Here is a 25,424-nt window from a genome sequence, read left to right on the forward strand (position 1 = left end):
ACAGCTAAACACGCCAAGTCAGTATCTACAGCTAAACACGCCAAGTCAGTATCGACAGCTAAACACGCCAAGTCAGTATCTACAGCTAAACACGCCAAGTCAGTATCGACAGCTAAACACGCCAAGTCAGTATCTACAGCTAAACACGCCAAGTCAGTATCTACAGCTAAACACGCCAAGTCAGTATCTACAGCTAAACACGCCAAGTCAGTATCTACAGCTAAACACGCTGAGTCAGTATCTACGGCTAAACACGCCAAGTCAGTATCTACAGCTAAACACGCCGAGTCAGTATCTACGGCTAAACACGCCAAGTCAGTATCTACAGCTAAACACGCCAAGTCAGTATCGACAGCTAAAGAAGCCAAGTCAGTATCTACAGCTAAACACGCCAAGTCAGTATCTACAGCTAAACACGCCAAGTCAGTATCTACAGCTAAACACGCCAAGTCAGTATCTACAGCTAAACACGCTGAGTCAGTATCTACGGCTAAACACGCCAAGTCAGTATCTACAGCTAAACACGCCGAGTCAGTATCTACGGCTAAAGAAGCCAAGTCAGTATCTACAGCTAAACACGCCAAGTCAGTATCTACAGCTAAACACGCTGAGTCAGTATCTACGGCTAAACACGCCAAGTCAGTATCTACGGCTAAACACGCCAAGTCAGTATCTACGGCTAAAGAAGCCAAGTCAGTATCTACGGCTAAACACGCTGAGTCAGTATCTACGGCTAAACACGCCAAGTCAGTATCTACAGCTAAACACGCCAAGTCAGTATCTACGGCTAAAGAAGCCAAGTCAGTATCTACAGCTAAACACGCTGAGTCAGTATCTACGGCTAAACACGCCAAGTCAGTATCTACAGCTAAACACGCCAAGTCAGTATCTACGGCTAAACACGCCAAGTCAGTATCTACAGCTAAACACGCCAAGTCAGTATCTACGGCTAAACACGCCAAGTCAGTATCTACAGCTAAACACGCCAAGTCAGTATCTACAGCTAAACACGCCAAGTCAGTATCTACGGCTAAACACGCCGAGTCGGTATCTACGGCTAAACACGCCAAGTCAGTATCTACGGCTAAACACGCCGAGTCAGTATCTACGGCTAAACACGCCGAGTCAGTATCTACGGCTAAACACGCCAAGTCAGTATCTACAGCTAAACACGCCGAGTCAGTATCTACGGCTAAACACGCCGAGTCAGTATCTACGGCTAAACACGCCGAGTCAGTATCTACGGCTAAACACGCCAAGTCAGTATCTACAGCTAAACACGCTGAGTCAGTATCTACAGCTAAAGAAGCCAAGTCAGTATCTACAGCTAAACACGCCAAGTCAGTATCGACAGCTAAACACGCCAAGTCAGTATCTACAGCTAAACACGCCAAGTCAGTATCTACAGCTAAACACGCCAAGTCAGTATCTACAGCTAAACACGCTGAGTCAGTATCTACGGCTAAACACGCCAAGTCAGTATCTACAGCTAAACACGCCAAGTCAGTATCTACGGCTAAACACGCCAAGTCAGTATCTACAGCTAAACACGCCAAGTCAGTATCTACAGCTAAACACGCCAAGTCAGTATCTACGGCTAAACACGCTGAGTCAGTATCTACGGCTAAACACGCCAAGTCAGTATCTACAGCTAAACACGCCAAGTCAGTATCTACAGCTAAACACGCCAAGTCAGTATCTACAGCTAAACACGCCAAGTCAGTATCTACGGCTAAACACGCCAAGTCAGTATCTACAGCTAAACACGCCGAGTCAGTATCTACAGCTAAACACGCTGAGTCAGTATCTACGGCTAAACACGCCAAGTCAGTATCTACAGCTAAACACGCTGAGTCAGTATCTACGGCTAAACACGCCAAGTCAGTATCTACAGCTAAACACGCCAAGTCAGTATCTACAGCTAAAGAAGCCAAGTCAGTATCTACAGCTAAACACGCCAAGTCAGTATCTACAGCTAAACACGCCAAGTCAGTATCTACAGCTAAACACGCCAAGTCAGTATCTACAGCTAAACACGCCAAGTCAGTATCTACAGCTAAACACGCCAAGTCAGTATCTACGGCTAAACACGCTGAGTCAGTATCTACGGCTAAACACGCCAAGTCAGTATCTACGGCTAAACACGCCAAGTCAGTATCTACGGCTAAAGAAGCCAAGTCAGTATCTACGGCTAAACACGCTGAGTCAGTATCTACGGCTAAACACGCCAAGTCAGTATCTACAGCTAAACACGCCAAGTCAGTATCTACGGCTAAAGAAGCCAAGTCAGTATCTACAGCTAAACACGCTGAGTCAGTATCTACGGCTAAACACGCCAAGTCAGTATCTACAGCTAAACACGCCAAGTCAGTATCTACGGCTAAACACGCCAAGTCAGTATCTACAGCTAAACACGCCAAGTCAGTATCTACGGCTAAACACGCCAAGTCAGTATCTACAGCTAAACACGCCAAGTCAGTATCTACAGCTAAACACGCCAAGTCAGTATCTACAGCTAAACACGCCAAGTCAGTATCTACAGCTAAACACGCCAAGTCAGTATCTACGGCTAAACACGCCGAGTCGGTATCTACGGCTAAACACGCCAAGTCAGTATCTACAGCTAAACACGCCAAGTCAGTATCTACGGCTAAACACGCCGAGTCGGTATCTACGGCTAAACACGCCAAGTCAGTATCTACGGCTAAACACGCCGAGTCAGTATCTACGGCTAAACACGCCGAGTCAGTATCTACGGCTAAACACGCCAAGTCAGTATCTACAGCTAAACACGCCGAGTCAGTATCTACGGCTAAACACGCCGAGTCAGTATCTACGGCTAAACACGCCGAGTCAGTATCTACGGCTAAACACGCCAAGTCAGTATCTACAGCTAAACACGCTGAGTCAGTATCTACAGCTAAAGAAGCCAAGTCAGTATCTACAGCTAAACACGCCAAGTCAGTATCGACAGCTAAACACGCCAAGTCAGTATCTACAGCTAAACACGCCAAGTCAGTATCTACAGCTAAACACGCCAAGTCAGTATCTACAGCTAAACACGCTGAGTCAGTATCTACGGCTAAACACGCCAAGTCAGTATCTACAGCTAAACACGCCAAGTCAGTATCTACGGCTAAACACGCCAAGTCAGTATCTACAGCTAAACACGCCAAGTCAGTATCTACAGCTAAACACGCCAAGTCAGTATCTACGGCTAAACACGCTGAGTCAGTATCTACGGCTAAACACGCCAAGTCAGTATCTACAGCTAAACACGCCAAGTCAGTATCTACAGCTAAACACGCCAAGTCAGTATCTACAGCTAAACACGCCAAGTCAGTATCTACGGCTAAACACGCCAAGTCAGTATCTACAGCTAAACACGCCGAGTCAGTATCTACAGCTAAACACGCTGAGTCAGTATCTACGGCTAAACACGCCAAGTCAGTATCTACAGCTAAACACGCTGAGTCAGTATCTACGGCTAAACACGCCAAGTCAGTATCTACAGCTAAACACGCCAAGTCAGTATCTACAGCTAAAGAAGCCAAGTCAGTATCTACAGCTAAACACGCCAAGTCAGTATCTACAGCTAAACACGCCAAGTCAGTATCTACAGCTAAACACGCCAAGTCAGTATCTACAGCTAAACACGCCAAGTCAGTATCTACAGCTAAACACGCTGAGTCAGTATCTACGGCTAAACACGCCAAGTCAGTATCTACAGCTAAACACGCCGAGTCAGTATCTACGGCTAAAGAAGCCAAGTCAGTATCTACAGCTAAACACGCCAAGTCAGTATCTACAGCTAAACACGCCGAGTCAGTATCTACGGCTAAAGAAGCCAAGTCAGTATCTACAGCTAAACACGCCAAGTCAGTATCTACGGCTAAACACGCCGAGTCAGTATCTACGGCTAAACACGCCGAGTCAGTATCTACAGCTAAACACGCCAAGTCAGTATCTACAGCTAAACACGCCAAGTCAGTATCTACAGCTAAACACGCTGAGTCAGTATCTACGGCTAAACACGCCAAGTCAGTATCTACAGCTAAACACGCCGAGTCAGTATCTACGGCTAAAGAAGCCAAGTCAATATCTACAGCTAAACACGCCAAGTCAGTATCTACAGCTAAACACGCCAAGTCAGTATCTACAGCTAAACACGCCAAGTCAGTATCTACGGCTAAACACGCCGAGTCAGTATCTGTTACATGTTGTAAGTGGGCGTGGCTCGTGTTACCTGTTGTAAGTGGGCGTGGCTCGTGTTACCTGCTGTAAGTGGGTGTTACCTGTTGTAAGTGGGCGTGGCTCATGTTACATGTTGTAAGTGGGCGTGGCTCGTGTTACCTGTTGTAAGTGGGCGTGGCTTAGCCCCAGTTCGCGCTCCAGCGTGACAGTCCTCGTCTTCTGCTCCTGAAGGTCCTGGTCCAATGTCTGGACTCGGTTCTGGGCGGACTTGACCTCTGACATCATTTTACTGATGAAGAGTCGAGCCGCTGTGAAGTCTTCCTCCAGCCCAGCCCCCGGAATGGCTCCAGCCCCGGGTCCAGAGCAGCTCTTTAGACCAAGAGAGGGACTGAGTTACAGGGACAGGCTGAGTTACAGGGAGAGACTGAGTTACAGGGAGAGACTGAGTTACAGGGAGAGACTGAGTTACAGGGAGAGGTGGGGTTACAGGGAGACGGGATTAAAGAGAGAGGCGGAAAAGCATAGCTTTAGAGAGAAGTCTGCAGGAGGGAAAGGAGTGTGGGGAGGAGTCTGGAGGAGGGAAAGGAGTGTGGGGGAGGAGTCTGAAGGAGGGGGAGGAGTCTGGAGGAGGGAAAGGGGTGTGGGGGAGGAGTTTGGCGGAGGGAAAGGAGTGTGGGGAGGAGTCTGGAGGAGGGGGAGGAGTCTGGAGGAGGGAAAGGAGTGTGGGGGAGGAGTCTGGAGGAGGGGGGGGAGTCTGGTGAAAGGAGAGGAATCTGGGGGATTGCCCTCACCAGCGCAGCGCCTAGCTCCCACAGGTCCCTGAGCAGCAGGTTGAGGACTTCATTGGACCTTTTCTTCTGGTGAGAACTCAGCTCCTGCACCGAGGCCAGCTCCCTCTGCAGGCCGTCCAGCTGCACCTGCGGTCAGGGTCAGAGGTCAGAGGTCAGAGGTCAGGTAAGTAACTTTTTTTTACATAATATCTTTCACAGACAGAAGTTATCAAATTACAGTAGAAATATAAACAAAGTACAGTTACAGTCATAAACATGAAGATCTAGACATCCCTGGTTACTCCCAGTCACTCACACTCTTCAGCTGCAGCTCCTGATGGACCTCTCGGACCTCTTTGGTCCTGGACTCGGTCTCGTGAAGCTTCTGGTCGTAGTTCAGAGCCAGTTCCTCCAGTGCCTGAAGTACCTCCTTCACCTCGTCCTTCGCCGTATCGCACTGGGCCTGAGAGCGCGACAGCTCCCCCTGCAGGCGCTCCAGCTCAGCACGCAGCGACAGGGTCAACTGTAACAACAGTCAGCAGGGGGCGTTCACATGATGAGAGAACAGCCAGCAGGAGGCGGTCACATGACGAGAGAACAGCCAGCAGGGGGCGCTCACATGACGACACAATAACAGCTAACGGGGGGCAATCATGTGATGACACAACAACAGCCAGCAGGAGGCGGTCACATGACGAGAGAACAGCCAGCAGGAGGCGGTCACATGACGAGAGAACAGCCAGCAGGGGGCGCTCACATGACGACACATTAGGTGTGTTTAAGATGCGAGGCGCCTCGCCTCGATTCCAGACGAGACCAGGCGGTGGCGTCAGAGGGCGGAGAAAGGCGCCTCTAATCAAGTCAGACACATCTCAACCCCGAGAACAGAGAGGAGCCTCAGATCACGCAGCGTCTCGCGTGTGTTAGAAAGTTTGGGAATAAAACTATTTTAAAAGTTTGTGAACACATTTCTGCTTCTCGCACACACCAGACAGACGCCCCATCACTACAGCAAAAAAAACAGACTCTCCTCTTACAGTTTAGGATTAGAAAAATAAACGTATGCATATTTAAAATGTAGGCCATATGTTGAACACACTGGCACTTTCTGTCAAATATGAAGACTCTGAAGCATGTCTGCAGATTTAAGTAGATCTTGGTGATGAGAAAAGATGAGGCAGGAGCTGCGGAGCGTCAGGGCAACACGTCTCCGATCTAAACACAACTCATATCCAATCATCTGTCAGTCCTCTGTCAGCGTACGTGTTTACAGCACTTCACTTCCCACAATCCCTTTGGCTTTTGTAGTTCAGCCAGCCGAGCGAGGCGGAGAAAAGCAACTTCGCTCGCCTACCCAAGGCGCTCCAGCCGCCTCGGTCTCACGAGAATACGGGCACCGTCGCACAGGTGGCGTCAGAGCGATTCTGACCGACATGCACCGCTCGCCTGCAGCCGCCTGCAGCGCCTCGCTCATCTTAAACACACCTAATAACAGCTAACGGGGGGCAATCATGTGATGACACAACAACAGCCAGCAGGAGGCGGTCACATGACGAGAGAACAGCCAGCAGGAGGCGGTCACATGACGAGAGAACAGCCAGCAGGGGGCGCTCACATGACGACACAATAACAGCTAACGGGGGGCAATCATGTGATGACACAACAGCCATTCACCTTATTCCTTTTGCCTCTTTTTGACTTGTCTCGACACTTCCGTTGTATTGACTCTTCCAGTAGAGCACGAAGCCCGTTCATTAGATGGAGAACGAGGGAAAATGTTCGCCCCAAAATTCTGATGTTTAGTCGAAAATGGCCAATGTTTACTTGGACCAACAAGTCAACACTGCACTGTTTCTCTGCGCGGAATAAAATCAGCATGGTTTTGTGTAGTAACTGCTTTTATCTTGACCTCTCCAGTCCTATGTTAATTGGCAGAAGAAAAGGAACGGGCACGATTCATGACGGCACCCACAGGAGAACTTCCGGAATAAGGTGAATAGTTTAAAGGGAGGATCCTTCTGGACTCTGATCTCTCTCAGTACAGACCCAGTACAGAAGAATCCGCCTCTCCTTTGAATAGATTTCATCAATTTATTTGCTCGACTTAAGGAAAATGGCTCAAAGGTCAGACCTGGTCCTGTTCCAGAAGCTGCTGCTTCAGCTCTTCCTGGGCCTGACTCTGGAGGTTCATCTCATCATCCTGAAACACACCACAGCTTCAGTTAGTCCCAGTTAAGTTTGGTTTATCCCCGGTTTAGTCTAACCTTGTCGTCCAGGTTCTTGTAAAGGTTAGTGATGAGGCTCTCGTACTGAGCTCGCTCCTCATTGGTCAGAGGCATAGGGGGTGGGGCCTCAGTCGCAGCTGTGGGCCAATCAGCCGTCAGCTTCTTGTCCCTATGAGTCTGCTGTTCCAATGGGACAGACTCCCCTATAAGATAAACCGGATGTGTGTCAGCAAAAAGAAGCATCTGAATACTGCTGTCCGTGAGGTTCCTCTCATATCTCCTTTAGCATAGGGACCTCTGGAGGTTCCTCTCATATCTCCTTTAGCTTAGGGACCTCTGGAGGTTCCTCTCATATCTCCTTTAGCATAGGGACCTCTGGAGGTTCCTCTCATATCTCCTTTAGCTTAGGGACCTCTGCTGGTTCCTCTCATATCTCCTTTAGTTTAGGGACCTCTGCTGGTTCCTCTCATATCTCCTTTAGTTTAGGGACCTCTGCTGGTTCCTTTCATATCTCCTTTAGCTTAGGGACCTCTGCTGGTTCCTCTCATATCTCCTTTAGCTTAGGGACCTCTGCTGGTTCCTTTCATATCTCCTTTAGTTTAGGGACCTCTGGAGGTTCCTCTCATATCTCCTTTAGCATAGGGACCTCTGGAGGTTCCTCTCATATCTCCTTTATTTTAGGGACCTCTGGAGGTTCCTCTCATATCTCCTTTAGCATAGGGACCTCTGCTGGTTCCTTTCATATCTCCTTAAGCTTATGGACCTCTGCTGGTTCCTCTCACATCTCCGTTAGCGTATGGACCTCTGGAGGTTCCTCTCATATCTCCGTTAGCGTATGGACCTCTGGAGGTTCCTCTCATATCTCCTTTAGCTTATGGACCTCTGGAGGTTCCTCTCATATCTCCTTTAGCATAGGGACCTCTGGAGGTTCCTCTCATATCTCCTTTAGCTTATGGACCTCTGCTGGTTCCTCTCACATCTCCTTTAGCTTATGGACCTCTGGAGGTTCCTCTCATATCTCCTTTAGCTTAGGGACCTCTGCTGGTTCCTCTCATATCTCCTTTAGCTTATGGACCTCTGGAGGTTCCTCTCATATCTCCTTTAGCTTATGGACCTCTGGAGGTTCCTCTCATATCTCCTTTAGCTTAGGGACCTCTGGAGGTTCCTCTCATATCTCCTTTAGCTTAGGGACCTCTGGAGGTTCACAATGACAGCCTCTAGAGGGTGCTCTAGGCTTGTGTACCAGTATCTGCTACTCCTGTACCACTGAGGATTTAAAACATGGTGATGGGGCAACAGAAAGAAAAAAAGGAGTGAGTAAGATACTTTTGAGGTACTGGCAAAATGCGGGGGCTACTCTGACTGCAAAGAAGAAAACATAGAAAGCGAATCTCGGGCCACAGGCTTGATGGCCGAAGCTGGAGGAACGAGTTCACAGATGGGAGTTTGAACAACGGTGGCGTATTTTTCCAGGCAGGTGGAAAAATACAGTAATTCAAAACTATATGGGTGATGTAGTTTTTATGAAACAGCTGTTGGTGATGTCACTTCCTGTTGTGACAAGAGGATAGGAGCAAGGATGAGGACATAGGAGCTATTATTGTACGTATTCAAATGTATTTGGCTAAAAAGATACAGGCACACACATCATAGGCAGTGAAACCTGTGTGCTGGATCCAAAATAAGAACACAGTGATTTAAGCAGGTGTCGGGCATGAGGCCCGAAACATCACATGGTGTAAGACACTGTGCAGACCCTTACTTTAATCAAGGTATTCAAATGTAGCCACTGATTTGGCCCCTGGAACTGATAACGTTCTACATCATAGAGGTAATACATATATCTTTCTTCCAGCGCAGCGCCCTCTTGTGGACTGATGTACCTTTCCTCCAACGCTGCAACTCCACCTCCAGCCGATGGTTGGACACCGTCAAACTCCTGGTTTTCTCCTTTTCTTTCTCATATTTCCTCCTCCACTCGTCGGCCGTCAGCTCCACGTTAACACTCACGGTGTTCTTTATGGTCTTCGCCCTGCAACGGTTCCACTTTAGTCCAGGCTAGTCCAGGTTTAGACTCACTTTAAACACGCTTTAGTCCAGGTTTAGACCCGCTTTAGTCCCACTTTAAACCCACTATAGTCCAGGCTTTGACCTACTTTAGACCCGCTTTGAACCAGGTTTAGACCCACCTCTGGCCGAACATCAGCGTGGACCTGGTCTCCGGTTCGTTGTAGCTGGACGGGGAGCAGCAGATGATGATCGTGGTTCGACAGTTTCCTCCGAGAGAGTCCTGAAGAATCCTGGTCATTTTACTGTCTCTGTAAGGCACATGGGCCTTCTGTGGACAAGAGGGTCAGGGTTAGGGCCGTCTGTGACTCTCATATCGTGACTGTTTTGTTCATAAATATTACCTTCCCCTCGGAAAGAGCGGAGATGACGTTACCGAGCGCCGACAGAGACTTGTTGATGTTTTTGGCTTCATCCAAAACAGAACCTTCTGCTCCAGTTTTACTGACCTGAACATTTAAAACAAAACAGCTGAAGCAGACAGAGAAAGTGACACTGACCCAGTTTATAGAGTTTGTAGAGGGTTTGTAAGGACTTTGTAGGGAGTTTGTAGAGAGTTTGAAGAGTGAAGGAATCTTGTCCAGAATACAGTTACCTTTTCACTCCCAGCCAGATCCACCAGGTAAAGTTTTCCAGACACTTTTGTTTCTGTTTCCACATTTTCCTGTTTAATGTTGATCAGAAAAATACTGTGGCTGCGAGAGCTGTGTTCATTCATGTCTGTAACAGAGACCAGACCGGGTTAGACTGAGAGCTGTGTTCATGTCTGTAACAGAGACCAGACCGGGTTAGACTGAGAGCAGTGTTCATTCATGTCTGTAACAGAGACCAGACCGGGTTAGACTGAGAGCTGTGTTCATTCATGTCTGTAACAGAGACCAGACCGGGTTAGACTGAGAGCTGTGTTCATGTCTGTAACAGAGACCAGACCGGGTTAGACTGAGAGCTGTGTTCATGTCTGTAACAGAGACCAGACCGGGTTAGACTGAGAGCTGTGTTCATTCATGTCTGTAACAGAGACCAGACCGGGTTAGACTGAGAGCAGTGTTCATTCATGTCTGTAACAGAGACCAGACCGGGTTAGACTGAGAGCTGTGTTCATTCATGTCTGTAACAGAGACCAGACCGGGTTAGACTGAGAGCTGTGTTCATTCATGTCTGTAACAGAGACCAGACCGGGTTAGACTGAGAGCAGTGTTCATTCATGTCTGTAACAGAGACCAGACCGGGTTAGACTGAGAGCTGTGTTCATTCATGTCTGTAACAGAGACCAGACCGGGTTAGACTGAGAGCTGTGTTCATTCATGTCTGTAACAGAGACCAGACCGGGTTAGACTGAGAGCAGTGTTCATTCATGTCTGTAACAGAGACCAGACCGGGTTAGACTGAGAGCTGTGTTCATTCATGTCTGTAACAGAGACCAGACCGGGTTAGACTGAGAGCTGTGTTCATTCATGTCTGTAACAGAGACCAGACCGCGTTAGACAGAGAGCTGTGTTCATTCATGTCTGTAACAGAGACCAGACCGGGTTAGACTGAGAGCTGTGTTCATTCATGTCTGTAACAGAGACCAGACCGGGTTAGACTGAGAGCTGTGTTCATTCATGTCTGTAACAGAGACCAGACCGGGTTAGACTGAGAGCTGTGTTCATTCATGTCTGTAACAGAGACCAGACCGGGTTAGACTGAGAGCTGTGTTCATTCATGTCTGTAACAGAGACCAGACCGGGTTAGACAGTTAGAAACTGAGGAGAAACTGAGGAGACACTGAGGAGACTCTGAGGAGACACTGAGGAGACACTGAGGAGACACTGAGGAGACTCTGAGGAGACACTGAGGAGACTCTGAGGAGACACTGAGGAGACACTGAGGAGACACTGAGGAGACACTGAGGAGACATTGAGGAGACACTGAGGAGACTCTGAGGAGACACTGAGGAGACACTGAGGAGACACTGAGGAGACACTGAGGAGACTCTGAGGAGACACTGAGGAGACTCTGAGGAGACACTGAGGAGACACTGAGGAGACACTGAGGAGACACTGAGGAGACATTGAGGAGACACTGAGGAGACTCTGAGGAGACACTGAGGAGACACTGAGGAGACACTGAGGAGACGCTGAGGAGACATTGAGGAGACACTGAGGAGACACTGAGGAGAAACTGAGGAGACTCTGAGGAGAAACTGAGGAGACACTGAGGAGGAGACACTGAGGAGACACTGAGGAGACACTGAGGAGACTCTGAGGAGACTCTGAGGAGAAACTGAGGAGACACTGAGGAGGAGACACTGAGGAGACACTGAGGAGACACTGAGGAGACTCTGAGGAGACTCTGAGGAGACACTGAGGAGACACTGAGGAGACACTGAGGAGACTCTGAGGAGACACTGGGGAGAAACTGGGGAGAAACTGAGGAGACACTGAGGAGACACTGAGGAGACACTGAGGAGACTCTGAGGAGACACTGAGGAGAAACTGAGGAGACACTGAGGAGACACTGAGGAGACTCTGAGGAGACACTGAGGAGACTCTATGGAGAGTCTGAGGAGACTCTGAGGAGACACTGAGGAGACACTGAGGAGACTCTGAGAAGACACTGAGGAGACACTGAGGAGACACTGAGGAGACTCTGAGGAGACACTGAGGAGACACTGAGGAGACTCTGAGGAGACACTGAGGAGACACTGAGGAGACACTGGGGAGAAACTGGGGAGAAACTGAGGAGAAACTGGGGAGAAACTGAGGAGAAACTGAGGAGAAACTGAGGAGACACTGAGGAGACTCTGAGGAGACTCTGAGGAGACTCTGAGGAGACACTGAGGAGACACTGAGGAGACACTGAGGAGACTCTGAGGAGACACTGAGGAGACACTGAGGAGACACTGGGGAGAAACTGGGGAGAAACTGAGGAGAAACTGAGGAGAAACTGAGGAGACACTGAGGAGACACTGAGGAGACACTGAGGAGACTCTGAGGAGACACTGAGGAGAAACTGAGGAGACACTGAGGAGACACTGAGGAGACTCTGAGGAGACACTGAGGCGACTCTATGGAGAGTCTGAGGAGACTCTGAGGAGACACTGAGGAGACACTGAGGAGACTCTGAGGAGACACTGAGGAGACACTGAGGAGACACTGAGGAGACTCTGAGGAGACACTGGGGAGACACTGAGGAGACACTGAGGAGACTCTGAGGAGACTCTGAGGAGACATTGAGGAGACTCTGAGGAGAAACTGAGGAGACACTGAGGAGAAACTGGGGAGACACTGAGGAGACACTGAGGAGACTCTGAGGAGACTCTGAGGAGACATTGAGGAGACTCTGAGGAGACTCTGAGGAGACTCTGAGGAGAAACTGAGGAGACACTGAGGAGACACTGAGGAGACACTGAGGAGACTCTGAGGGGACTCTATGGAGACTCTGAGGAGACTCTGAGGAGACTCTGAGGAGACTCTGAGGAGAAACTGAGGAGAGACTGAGGAGACACTGAGGAGACAGCTTGGACTCACTGGTCACTGCAACGTGGCGGTTGGATTTTCCTTCATCGATGACGTCCATCACTTCCTCAGGACTCGTCACGAAGCGCTCAGTGCAGCCCTGGAGTCACAGGTTTATCACAAAGAGTTAATATAAACCCAGATTCTCCTGCTACATCTCGTTACAGTCGACTATACTCAAACACTCATGGATCTCACGACCTCTTGCTTCTGTAGTGTGGCCTTTTTATATTTGCACCACAGTGCAGCTGTGTACAGAGGTGTGCAGCTGTGTACACAGGTGTGCAGCTGTGTACAGAGGTGTGCAGCTGTGTACAGAGGTGTACACCACAGTGCAGCTGTGTACAGAGGTGTGCAGCTGTGTACACAGGTGTGCAGCTGTGTACAGAGGTGTGCAGCTGTGTACAGAGGTGTGCAGCTGTGTACAGAGGTGTGCAGCTGTGTACAGAGGTGTGCAGTAACTTCTGAACAGATTCATTTTCACACTTGATTCAGGTACTATTTCACATTTCTGAAACTACCAGAAACTCTACAAAACTAGAGGGTTATAGAGGCAACTGTGATGCAAAGTAAAGGCACCGTGTTCACCACAAACGCAGCCGCGAGGGCGTTTTACCTTCACGAAGGGGACGCGGTTCTTATCCTCGTGAACAGCCAGGTTTGTCTTCGACACTGAGGAAACAGACAAACCAGGGTCAGGCTAACTTTAACCCAGATTAACCCAGAGTCAGGCTAACCTTGACCCAGTGTCAGGCTAACCCTAACCCAGATTATCCCAGAGTCAGGCTAACTTTAACCCAGATTAACAAAGAGTCAGGCTAACTTTGACCCAGTGTCAGGCTAACCCTAACCCAGATTATCCCAGAGTCAGGCTAACTTTAACCCAGATTAACCCAGAGTCAGGCTAAATTTAACCCAGATTAACGCAGAGTCAGGCTAACTTTAACCCAGTGTCAGGCTAACCCTAACCCAGATTATCCCAGAGTCAGGCTAACTTTAACCCAGATTAACCCAGAGTCAGACTAACTTTAACCCAGAGTCAGGCTAACTTTAACCCAGAGTCAGGCTAACTTTAACCCAGAGTCAGACTAACTTTAACCCAGAGTCAGGCTAACTTTAACCCAGAGTCAGGCTAACTTTAACCCAGAGTCAGACTAACTTTAACCAGAGTCAGGCTAACTTTAACCCAGAGTCAGATTTACTTTAACCCAGAGTCAGACTAACTTTAACCCAGAGTCAGACTAACTTTAACCCAGAGTCAGGCTAACTTTAACCCAGAGTCAGGCTAACTTTAACCCAGAGTCACACTAACTTTAACCCAGAGTCAGATTTACTTTAACCCAGAGTCAGATTTACTTTAACCCAGAGTCAGACTAACTTTAACCCAGAGTCAGACTAACTTTAACCCAGAGTCAGACTAACTTTAACCCAGAGTCAGACTAACTTTAACCCAGAGTCAGACTAACTTTAACCCAGAGTCAGATTTACTTTAACCCAGAGTCAGACTAACTTTAACCCAGAGTCAGACTAACTTTAACCCAGAGTCAGACTAACTTTAACCCAGAGTCAGACTAACTTTAACCCAGAGTCAGACTAACTTTAACCCAGAGTCAGGCTAACTTTAACCCAGAGTCAGACTAACTTTAACCTTGAGTCAGGCTAACTTTAACCCAGAGTCAGGCTAACTTTAACCCAGAGTCAGGCTAACTTTAACCCAGAGTCAGGCTAACTTTAACCTAGAGTCAGGCTAACTTTAACCCAAAGTCAGACTAACTTTAACCCAGAGTCAGACTAACTTTAACCCAGAGTCAGACTAACTTTAACCCAGAGTCAGGCTAACTTTAACCCAGAGTCAGACTAACTTTAACCCAGAGTCAGACTAACTTTAACCCAGAGTCAGGCTAACTTTAACCCAGAGTCAGACTAACTTTAACCCAGAGTCAGACTAACTTTAACCCAGAGTCAGACTAACTTAAACCCAGAGTCAGGCTAACTTTAACCCAGAGTCAGGCTAACTTAAACCCAGAGTCAGGCTAACTTTAACCCAGAGTCAGGCTAACTTTAACCCAGAGTCAGACTAACTTTAACCCAGAGTCAGGCTAACTTTAACCCAGAGTCAGGCTAACTTTAACCCAGAGTCAGACTAACTTTAACCAGAGTCAGGCTAACTTTAACCCAGAGTCAGATTTACTTTAACCCAGAGTCAGACTAACTTTAACCCAGAGTCAGACTAACTTTAACCCAGAGTCAGACTAACTTTAACCCAGAGTCAGGCTAACTTTAACCCAGAGTCAGGCTAACTTTAACCCAGAGTCAGATTTACTTTAACCCAGAGTCAGATTTACTTTAACCCAGAGTCAGACTAACTTTAACCCAGAGTCAGACTAACTTTAACCCAGAGTCAGACTAACTTTAACCCAGAGTCAGACTAACTTTAACCCAGAGTCAGACTAACTTTAACCCAGAGTCAGATTTACTTTAACCCAGAGTCAGACTAACTTTAACCCAGAGTCAGACTAACTTTAACCCAGAGTCAGACTAACTTTAACCCAGAGTCAGACTAACTTTAACCCAGAGTCAGACTAACTTTAACCCAGAGTCAGGCTAACTTTAACCCAGAGTCAGGCTAACTTTAACCTTGAGTCAGGCTAACTTTAACCCAGAGTCAGGCTAACTTTAACCCAGAGTCAGGCTAACTTTAACCTAGAGTCAGGCTAACTTTAACCCAAAGTCAGACTAACTTTAACCCAGAGTCAGACTAACTTTAACCCAGAGTCAGACTAACTTTAACCCAGAGTCAGGCTAACTTTAACCCAGAGTCAGACTAACTTTAACCCAGAGTCAGACTAACTTTAACCCAGAGTCAGGCTAACTTTAACCCAGAGTCAGACTAACTTTAACCCAGAGTCAGACTAACTTTAACCCAGAGTCAGGCTAACTTTAACCCAGAGTCAGGCTAACTTTAACCCAGAGTCAGGCTAACTTTAACCCAGAGTCAGGCTAACTTTAACCCAGAGTCAGGCTAACTTTAACCCAGAGTCAGGCTAACTTTAACCCAGAGTCAGACTAACTTTAACCCAGAGTCAGACTAACTTTAACCCAGAGTCAGGCTAATTTTAACCCAGAGTCAGACTAACTTTAACCCAGAGTCAGGCTAACTTTAACCCAGAGTCAGGCTAACTTTAACCCAGAGTCAGACTAACTTTAACCCAGAGTCAGGCTAACTTTAACCCAGAGTCAGACTAACTTTAACCCAGAGTCAGGCTAACTTTAACCCAGAGTCAGGCTAACTTTAACCCAGAGTCAGGCTAACTTTAACCCAGAGTCAGACTAACTTTAACCCAGAGTCAGATTAACTTTAACCCAGAGTCAGGCTAACTTTAACCCAGAGTCAGGCTAACTTTAACCCAGAGTCAGGCTAACTTTAACCTAGAGTCAGGCTAACTTTAACCCAGAGTCAGACTAACTTTAACCCAGAGTCAGACTAACTTTAACCCAGAGTCAGGCTAACTTTAACCCAGAGTCAGATTAACTTTAACCCAGAGTCAGGCTAACTTTAACCCAGAGTCAGATTAACTTTAACCCAGAGTCAGGCTAACTTTAACCCAGAGTCAGACTAACTTTAACCCAGAGTCAGGCTAACTTTAACCCAGAGTCAGACTAACTTTAACCCAGAGTCAGACTAACTTTAACCCAGAGTCAGGCTAACTTTAACCCAGAGTCAGGCTAACTTTAACCCAGAGTCAGGCTAACTTTAACCCAGAGTCAGGCTAACTTTAACCCAGAGTCAGACTAACTTTAACCCAGAGTCAGACTAACTTTAACCCAGAGTCAGACTAACTTTAACCCAGAGTCAAGCTAACTTTAACCCAGAGTCAGACTTACTTTAACCCAGAGTCAGACTAACTTTAACCCAGAGTCAGGCTAACTTTAACCCAGAGTCAGGCTAACTTTAACCCAGAGTCAGGCTAACTTTAACCCAGAGTCAGGCTAACTTTAACCCAGAGTCAGGCTAACTTTAACCCAGAGTCAGGCTAACTTTAACCCAGAGTCAGACTAACTTTAACCCAGAGTCAGGCTAACTTTGACCCAGAGTCAGGCTAACTTTAACCCAGAGTCAGACTAACTTTAACCCAGAGTCAGACTAACTTTAACCCAGAGTCAGACTAACTTTAACCCAGAGTCAGGCTAACTTTAACCCAGAGTCAGGCTAACTTTAACCCAGAGTCAGGCTAACTTTAACGCAGAGTCAGGCTAACTTTAACCCAGAGTCAGGCTAACTTTAACCCAGAGTCAGGCTAACTTTAACCCAGAGTCAGACTAACTTTAACCCAGAGTCAGGCTAACTTTAACCCAGAGTCAGACTAACTTAAACCCAGAGTCAGGCTAACTTTAACCCAGAGTCAGGCTAACTTAAACCCAGAGTCAGGCTAACTTTAACCCAGAGTCAGGCTAACTTTAACCCAGAGTCAGACTAACTTTAACCCAGAGTCAGACTAACTTTAACCCAGAGTCAAGCTAACTTTAACCCAGAGTCAGACTAACTTTAACCCAGAGTCAAGCTAACTTTAACCCAGAGTCAGACTAACTTTAACCCAGAGTCAGACTAACTTTAACCCAGAGTCAGACTAACTTTAACCCAGAGTCAGACTAACTTTAACCCAGAGTCAGGCTAACTTTAACCCAGAGTCAGGCTAACTTTAACCCAGAGTGAGAAAAACTTTAACCCAGAGTCAGGCTAACTTTAACCCAGAGTCAGGCTAACTTTAACCCAGAGTGAGAAAAACTTTAACCCAGAGTCAGGCTAACTTTAACCCAGAGTCAGACTAACTTTAACCCAGAGTCAGACTAACTTTAACCCAGAGTCAGGCTAACTTTAACCCAGAGTGAGAAAAACTTTAACCCAGAGTCAGGCTAACTTTAACCCAGAGTCAGACTAACTTTAACCCAGAGTCAGACTAACTTAAACCCAGAGTCAGGCTAACTTAAACCCAGAGTCAGGCTAACTTAAACCCAGAGTCAGGCTAACTTTAACCCAGAGTCAGGCTAACTTTAACCCAGAGTCAGACTAACTTTAACCCAGAGTCAGACTAACTTTAACCCAGAGTCAAGCTAACTTTAACCCAGAGTCAGACTAACATTAACCCAGAGTCAAGCTAACTTTAACCCAGAGTCAGACTAACTTTAACCCAGAGTCAGACTAACTTTAACCCAGAGTCAGACTAACTTTAACCCAGAGTCAGACTAACTTTAACCCAGAGTCAGGCTAACTTTAACCCAGAGTCAGGCTAACTTTAACCCAGAGTGAGAAAAACTTTAACCCAGAGTCAGGCTAACTTTAACCCAGAGTCAGGCTAACTTTAACCCAGAGTGAGAAAAACTTTAACCCAGAGTCAGGCTAACTTTAACCCAGAGTCAGACTAACTTTAACCCAGAGTCAGACTAACTTTAACCCAGAGTCAGGCTAACTTTAACCCAGAGTGAGAAAAACTTTAACCCAGAGTCAGGCTAACTTTAACCCAGAGTGAGAAAAACTTTAACCCAGAGTCAGGCTAACTTTAACCCAGAGTCAGGCTAACTTTAACCCAGAGTGAGAAAAACTTTAACCCAGAGTCAGGCTGACTTTAACCCAGAGTCAGGCTAACTTTAACCCAGATTGAGAAAAACTTTAACCCAGAGTCAGACTAACTTTAACCCAGAGTCAGGCTAACTTTAACCCAGAGTGAGAAAAACTTTAACCCAGAGTCAGGCTAACTTTAACCCAGAGTCAGACTAACTTTAACCCAGAGTCAGACTAACTTTAACCCAGAGTCAGACTAACTTTAACCCAGAGTCAGACTAACTTTAACCCAGAGTCAGGCTAACTTTAAAGGAATAGGCCACCGTTTTTACATACCAAAATATGTTCTTACCTCACTTTAGTCTAGTTAATATATCCCCGTCTGGTCTTTGTCCGTGCGCTCTGTTAGGCAAACGGAGCACATACGCAGCCTCTCCCACATGTCATATAGCTCTGAAAAAGCTCACGATAGAAGCTACCAAGCTCTTCCACGTGTTCCCTATTTAAATAAAGTTACGTGAAGTGTTTTCATGCGAAGTATATTTACACAGAAATGTAACATGTCGATTTTATAAGCAAATAAAAAGGGGGGCTATATTGTGAGGCGTAATGATACGAGAAGTAAAACGTCCGCGCAGTAACTCCTAAAGGTTATTGACGGAAGTGAGCGGGGGAAGTCTTTAGGAGTTACTGCGCGGACGTTTTACTCCTCGTATCATTACGCCTCACAATATAGTCCCCCTTTTTATTTGCTTATAAAATCGACATGTTACATTTCTGTGTAAATACACTTTGCATGAAAACACTTCACATAACTTTATTTAAATAGGGAACACGTGGAAGAGCTTGGTAGCTTCTATCGTGAGCTTTTTTGGAGCTATGTGACATGTGGGAGAGGCTGCGTATGTGTGAGCGCACGGACAAAGACCAGACGGGGATATATTAACTCGACTAAAGTGAGCTAAGAACATATTTTGGTATGTAAAAACGGTGGCCTATTCCTTTAACCCAGAGTGAGAAAAACTTTAACCCAGAGTCAGGCTAACTTTAACCCAGAGTCAGGCTAACTTTAACCCAGAGTGAGAAAAACTTTAACCCAGAGTCAGGCTAACTTTGACCCAGAGTCAGGCTAACTTTAACCCAGAGTCAGGCTAACTTTAACCCAGATTGAGAAAAACTTTAACCCAGAGTCAGACTAACTTTAACCCAGAGTCAGACTAACTTTAACCCAGAGTCAGGCTAACTTTAACCCAGAGTGAGAAAAACTTTAACCCAGAGTCAGGCTAACTTTAACCCAGAGTCAGGCTAACTTTAACCCAGAGTGAGAAAAACTTTAACCCAGACTTTTACCCAGAGCCAGTGTCGGTTTAAGGTGAGACCCTGCAGGTGAAAACAGTGAATAATGTTGAGATTTTGATGTAGTTTTAGCTTAAGTTAACTCATTGAAACTGTTTCTTGTTCACCTGCGGAGTCTCACCTGAACACTATAGTCCTGTGACTGAAGTCCTGTGACTGAAGTCATGTGACTGAAGTCATGTGACTGAAGTCATGTGACGTACCGTCCAGCAGGTCTCGGATTTTGTCAAGGTAAATCTCAAAGTACGAAACCTGCAAAACATAAAACACAAGTTCAAAGACGATGACTCAAAAACCTTGATTTAGAATTAACAAGTGATGATCAAAAACAGATCAATAACAGATATATAACAGATTAATAAGAGATAATAACAGATTAATAAGAGATAATAACAATAGTAATAGAGTATAGTGACACCTTGATGTGGAACTCCAGGTTCTGGTCCATGGAGTAAATGTGGTTGAAAATGTCTGAGGCGATTCTGGGGATGACGCCCATGAGCTCATCGTCGTGAAGAACGCCCTGAAGAACAGAGACCACTTTTACAACCCAGGGACTACTGAGGGACCACTGTGGAACCACCGAGGGACCACCAAGGGACCACTCTGGGCCCACTAAGGAACCACGGAAGGACCACTGTGGGCGGGGTTTCTGACTGACCTCCATGGTGTGGGTCTTTCCTGAAGACGTCTGTCCGTACGCGAAGATCGTCCCATTGTATCCGCCCAAAACATCTACAACAGGAATTTATTTCAATACAGACGTTTAAATAAAGTCACCAGAGTTGAAGATCATTATTATGTATTAACAAATGATCACAGGCTTCAATGGAACATCTACAGGAAAATGGAAAATATACTTTTAGCTTTAAGGCGAGAAACTGCAGCAGAAACAGAGACAAACTGCAGATACAACATAAACACGAGGGTAAAAAAGCAACGTAAATCCACCTTTATATAGAACATTTTACCCACAAAGTCTAAAAGCGCTGCACAAATCAACACGTATTACAAAAACAATCACATAAGCAAATGCAACGAAAATAAAGTGTTCAATAATAAAATGCAATAAACATGAGAATGAATGAAACACAGTCAGGTGGACCACACAGGTGGACCACACAGGTGGACCACACAGGTGGACCACACAGGTGGACCACACAGGTGGACCACACAGGTGGACCACACAGGTGGACCACACAGGTGGACCACACAGCTGGACCACACAGCTGGACCACACAGCTGGACCACACAATCCCTGTGCCAGGTGTTTTTCAGAGCTGGTTCTGACCCGGGACCTTACCTTGGACTATGTTCTTGGCGCAGGAGTCATAGACCTGTATCTGCTCCGAGTCCGGGGCCAGGACTTGGTCAAAGACATACGGCTTTCCCTGGACCAGGACCAGATCACACAGAGACACGCATGAGGAAGTAACATGTAGGTTTGGACTGGTAATAAAGCTTATTATATTATGTTATATCTTATATTAAAGCAGAGGTTAGGGCCAGGGCCACGGCAAAGCTTTAGACAAACAAATGATAAAACAAGTAAAAAGGAGAGAAAAGCCTCCTCTCCGTGTCTGTGTACAAAACTATATTCCAGTATTTGTGTTTTCCCTCGACTGCTTCAAAACCTGACCATATATGGGCACTTCCAGAGCTGCCGTCTGTACAGTAGTTAAATATGTAGTATGTTTAGTAAGCATGTATTTAGCGTGTAGTGACTCACGGCGAGCACCACGGTGTCGTCTCCACTGAACTTAGGAACGTAACGATCGCCACGGCTGCGCTCAGCGTCGTTCAGAGGACGGAACCTGCGGAAAACACGCTTATTAAACACGCTTAATAAACACGTTTAATAAACAAACACGCTTATTAAACACGCTTATTAAACACTCTTATTAAACACGCTTATCAAACACGCTTATTAAACACGCTTATTAAACACACTAAACACACTTATTAAACACGCTTATTAAACACGCTTAACAAACACACTTATTAAACACGCTTTTTAAACACACTTATTAAACACACTTATTAAACACACTTATTAAACACACTTAATAAACACAATTATCAAACACGCTTAACAAAAACGCTTATTAAACACACTTATTAAACACGCTTAACAAACACGCTTATTAAACACGCTTATCAAACACGCTTAACAAAAACGCTTATTAAACACGCTTATTAAACACTTATTAAACACGCTTAACAAACACGCTTATTAAACACACTTATCAAACACGCTTATTAAACACGCTTATCAAACACGCTTATTAAACACGCTTAACAAACACGCTTATTAAACACGCTTATCAAACACGCTTAACAAAAACGCTTATTAAACACGCTTATTAAACACACTTATCAAACACGCTTATCAAACACGCTTAACAAACATGCTTATTAAACACGCTTATCAAACACGCTTAACAAAAACGCTTATTAAACACGCTTATTAAACACACTTATCAAACACGCTTATCCAACACGCTTAACAAACATGCTTATTAAACACGCTTAACAAACATGCTTATCAAACACGCTTAACAAACACGCTTATTAAACACGCTTATCTAACATGCTTAACAAACACGCTTTTTAAACACGCTTATCTAACATGCTTATCAAACACGCTTATCAAACACGCTTACTAAACACGCTTATTAAACACGCTTCACAAACACGCTTAACAAACGCGCTTAACAAACACGCTTATTAAACACGCTTATTAAACACGCTTAACAAACACGCTTATTAAACACGCTTAACAAACACGCTTATTAAACACACTTATTAAACACGCTTATTAAACACACTTAACAAACACGCTTATTAAACACGCTAATTAAACACGCTTAACAAACACGCTTAACAAACACGCTTATTAAACATGCTTATTAAACACACTTATCAAACACACTTAATAAACAAACACGCTTATTAAACACGCTTAATAAACAAACACGCTTATTAAACACACTTAATAAACACGCTTATTAAACACGCTTATTAAACACACTTATTAAACACACTTAATAAACACACTTAATAAACACGCTTATTAAACACGATTATTAAACACGCTTATTAAACACGCTTATTAAACACGCTTATTAAACACGCTTATTAAACACGCTTATCAAACACACTTAATAAACACGCTTATTAAACAAACACGCTTATTAAACACACTTATTAAACACACTTAATAAACACGCTTAATAAACAAACACGCTTATTAAACACGCTTATTAAACACACTTAATAAACACGCTTATTAAACACACTTATTAAACACACTTAATAAACACGCTTAATAAACAAACACACTTATTAAACACACTTATTAAACACGCTTAATACACAAACACGCTTATTAAACACACTTAAAGGTCCTATATCATGCAAAATCGACTTTTTGGAGCTTTTAGCCATGTTGTTATGCTATTTCCTTATCAAAAACACCCCCAGAGTGGTTTGTGGCTTCATTCACGCAGCTCTCAGTAATCCTCCTGAATCCTGCTCTCTGAGGCTCCGCCCTCTCCTGGTGAACGACTGAGTGTTCAGTTGTGTCGTAACAACGGAACGGAAGTGCTCGACGTCTGTAATGTAATGTCTTAATTCTATGCTTACGGCCTGATTTTAATTTGTAAAACAGCGTTTTCATTATTTCTGTCATAAGAGAGAAAAAAAGAGTAAAAAATGAAAAAAAAATAAAAAAAATAAAAAATAAAAAAGGATGTGCCCGAGGTGCTTCCAGGTCAGCTGAGGCCAAAACAAACACATGTGTCTGAACAGATCAGTCATGTTTGCGCTGCAGCTGAAGATGGAGCTCGTTACCTATTCTGGACACAGCTGTTTTTTATTCTTAACTAACGATAATGTCACGGAGAAAAAGAAGCGCGTTTGGCTACGAGGACGAGGAGTTTATATTCAACCCTTTTCAGGAAGAGGCCACTCAGCTGTTTTTTTCTCCGGGATTCAGCGACTATCAGCCAAAATATTGTTTCTCTGTGACTGTCTCTGATGGATGTTTGGAGAACCTTCACCAGAACCAAAGTGGATTAACTTTTATAACCAACGCGAGTCCCATAATGTAAACAGCGATGGAGCAGAGGGTGAGTCAATCCAAACGCGGGTTAGCTTGTGTGTTAGCATATTAGCATGTGTGTTAGCATATTAGCTTGTGTGTTAGCATATTAGCATGTGTGTTAGCATATTAGCATGTGTGTTAGCCATTTATGAAGCTGTGTTGCAGATGTCAACTCCTTATAACTGCATCGTGAAGTGACTTCACTTATTGCTGTTTATTTATATTACGGTAAAGTATGTGCGGAGAGAGGGGGCGGAGTTAACTGAATCGAAGCGTTCTGTCTTCCGGGTTTGAAAAATACCTCCAGAAAACACTTATATTTATCAAAAAAATGAGTGCTCCATAGTGGTAGAGGTACAATATATCATATAAATGCCTATACTTAACTTTGGAATGGCTAAAATAGCAGGATATAGCTCCTTTAATAAACACCCTTATTAAACACGCTTATTAAACACACTTAATAAACACGCTAATTAAACACGCCTAACAAACACGCTTATTAAACACGCTTAACAAACACGCTTATTAAACACGCTTATCAAACACGCTTATTAAACACGCTTAATAAAGAAACACGCTTATCAAACACACTTAATAAACAAACACGCTTATTAAACACGCTTAATAAACAAACACGCTTATTAAACACGCTTAATAAACAAACACGCTTATTAAACACGCTTAATAAACAAACACGCTTATTAAACACGCTTATTAAACACGCTTATTAAACACACTTAATAAACACGCTTATCAAACACGCTTATTAAACACACTTATTAAACACGCTTATTAAACACGCTTATTAAACACGCTTATTAAACACGCTTATTAAACACGCTTATTAAACACGCTTGTTAAACACGCTTAATAAACACGCTTATCAAACACGCTTATTAAACACGCTTATTAAACACGCTTATTAAACACGTTTATTAAACACGCTTATTAAACATGCTTAATAAACACGCTTATTAAACACGCTTATTAAACACGCTTATTAAACACGCTTATTAAACACACTTAATAAACACGCTTATTAAACACGCTTATTAAACACGCTTAATAAGCACGCTTAATAAACACGCTTATTAAACACGCTTATTAAACACACTTATTAAACACGCTTATTAAACACGCTTATTAAACACGCTTATTAAACACGCTTATTAAACACGCTTATTAAACACGCTTAATAAACACGCTTATTAAACACGCTTAATAAGCACGCTTAATAAACACGCTTATTAAACACGCTTATTAAACACACTTAATAAACACGCTTATCAAACACGCTTATTAAACACGCTTATTAAACACGTTTATTAAACACGTTTATTAAACACGCTTATTAAACACGCTTAATAAACACGCTTATTAAACACGCTTATTAAACACGCTTATTAAACACACTTAATAAACACGCTTATTAAACACGCTTATTAAACACGCTTAATAAACACGCTTATTAAACACGCTTAATAAGCACGCTTAATAAACACGCTTATTAAACACGCTTATTAAACACACTTAATAAACACGCTTATTAAACACGCTTATTAAACACGCTTATTAAACACACTTAATAAACACGCTTATTAAACACGCTTATTAAACACGCTTATTAAACACGCTTATTAAACA

General features: G+C 44.7%; 1 protein-coding gene across 1 annotated transcript in view; it reads right to left on the minus strand.

Annotated features, from left to right (window-relative positions):
* Window positions 1–25,424, minus strand: part of LOC306968373 (kinesin heavy chain-like) — a gene marked incomplete at its 3' end in the record, with an annotated part of 40,864 nt that overhangs the window by 13,862 nt on the left and 1,578 nt on the right. Inside the window, exons 2-17 of the mRNA XM_079563717.1 lie at window positions 21,402–21,486; window positions 20,976–21,063; window positions 20,334–20,407; window positions 20,091–20,195; window positions 19,876–19,924; window positions 13,373–13,428; window positions 12,769–12,856; window positions 9,852–9,976; window positions 9,601–9,705; window positions 9,379–9,527; window positions 9,073–9,221; window positions 7,229–7,392; window positions 7,096–7,164; window positions 5,281–5,487; window positions 4,986–5,111; window positions 4,354–4,563 (exon numbers count right to left, since the gene is read on the minus strand). Of these exons, the coding sequence (XP_079419843.1) occupies window positions 4,354–4,563; window positions 4,986–5,111; window positions 5,281–5,487; window positions 7,096–7,164; window positions 7,229–7,392; window positions 9,073–9,221; window positions 9,379–9,527; window positions 9,601–9,705; window positions 9,852–9,976; window positions 12,769–12,856; window positions 13,373–13,428; window positions 19,876–19,924; window positions 20,091–20,195; window positions 20,334–20,407; window positions 20,976–21,063; window positions 21,402–21,486 (1,849 nt within the window). The remainder of the gene's footprint in view (window positions 1–4,353; window positions 4,564–4,985; window positions 5,112–5,280; window positions 5,488–7,095; window positions 7,165–7,228; window positions 7,393–9,072; window positions 9,222–9,378; window positions 9,528–9,600; window positions 9,706–9,851; window positions 9,977–12,768; window positions 12,857–13,372; window positions 13,429–19,875; window positions 19,925–20,090; window positions 20,196–20,333; window positions 20,408–20,975; window positions 21,064–21,401; window positions 21,487–25,424) is intronic.

The sequence above is a fragment of the Gobius niger genome (genome assembly GCF_951799975.1).
Source record: "Gobius niger genome assembly, chromosome: 9".
In the NCBI taxonomy this organism is placed as follows: domain Eukaryota; kingdom Metazoa; phylum Chordata; class Actinopteri; order Gobiiformes; family Gobiidae; genus Gobius; species Gobius niger.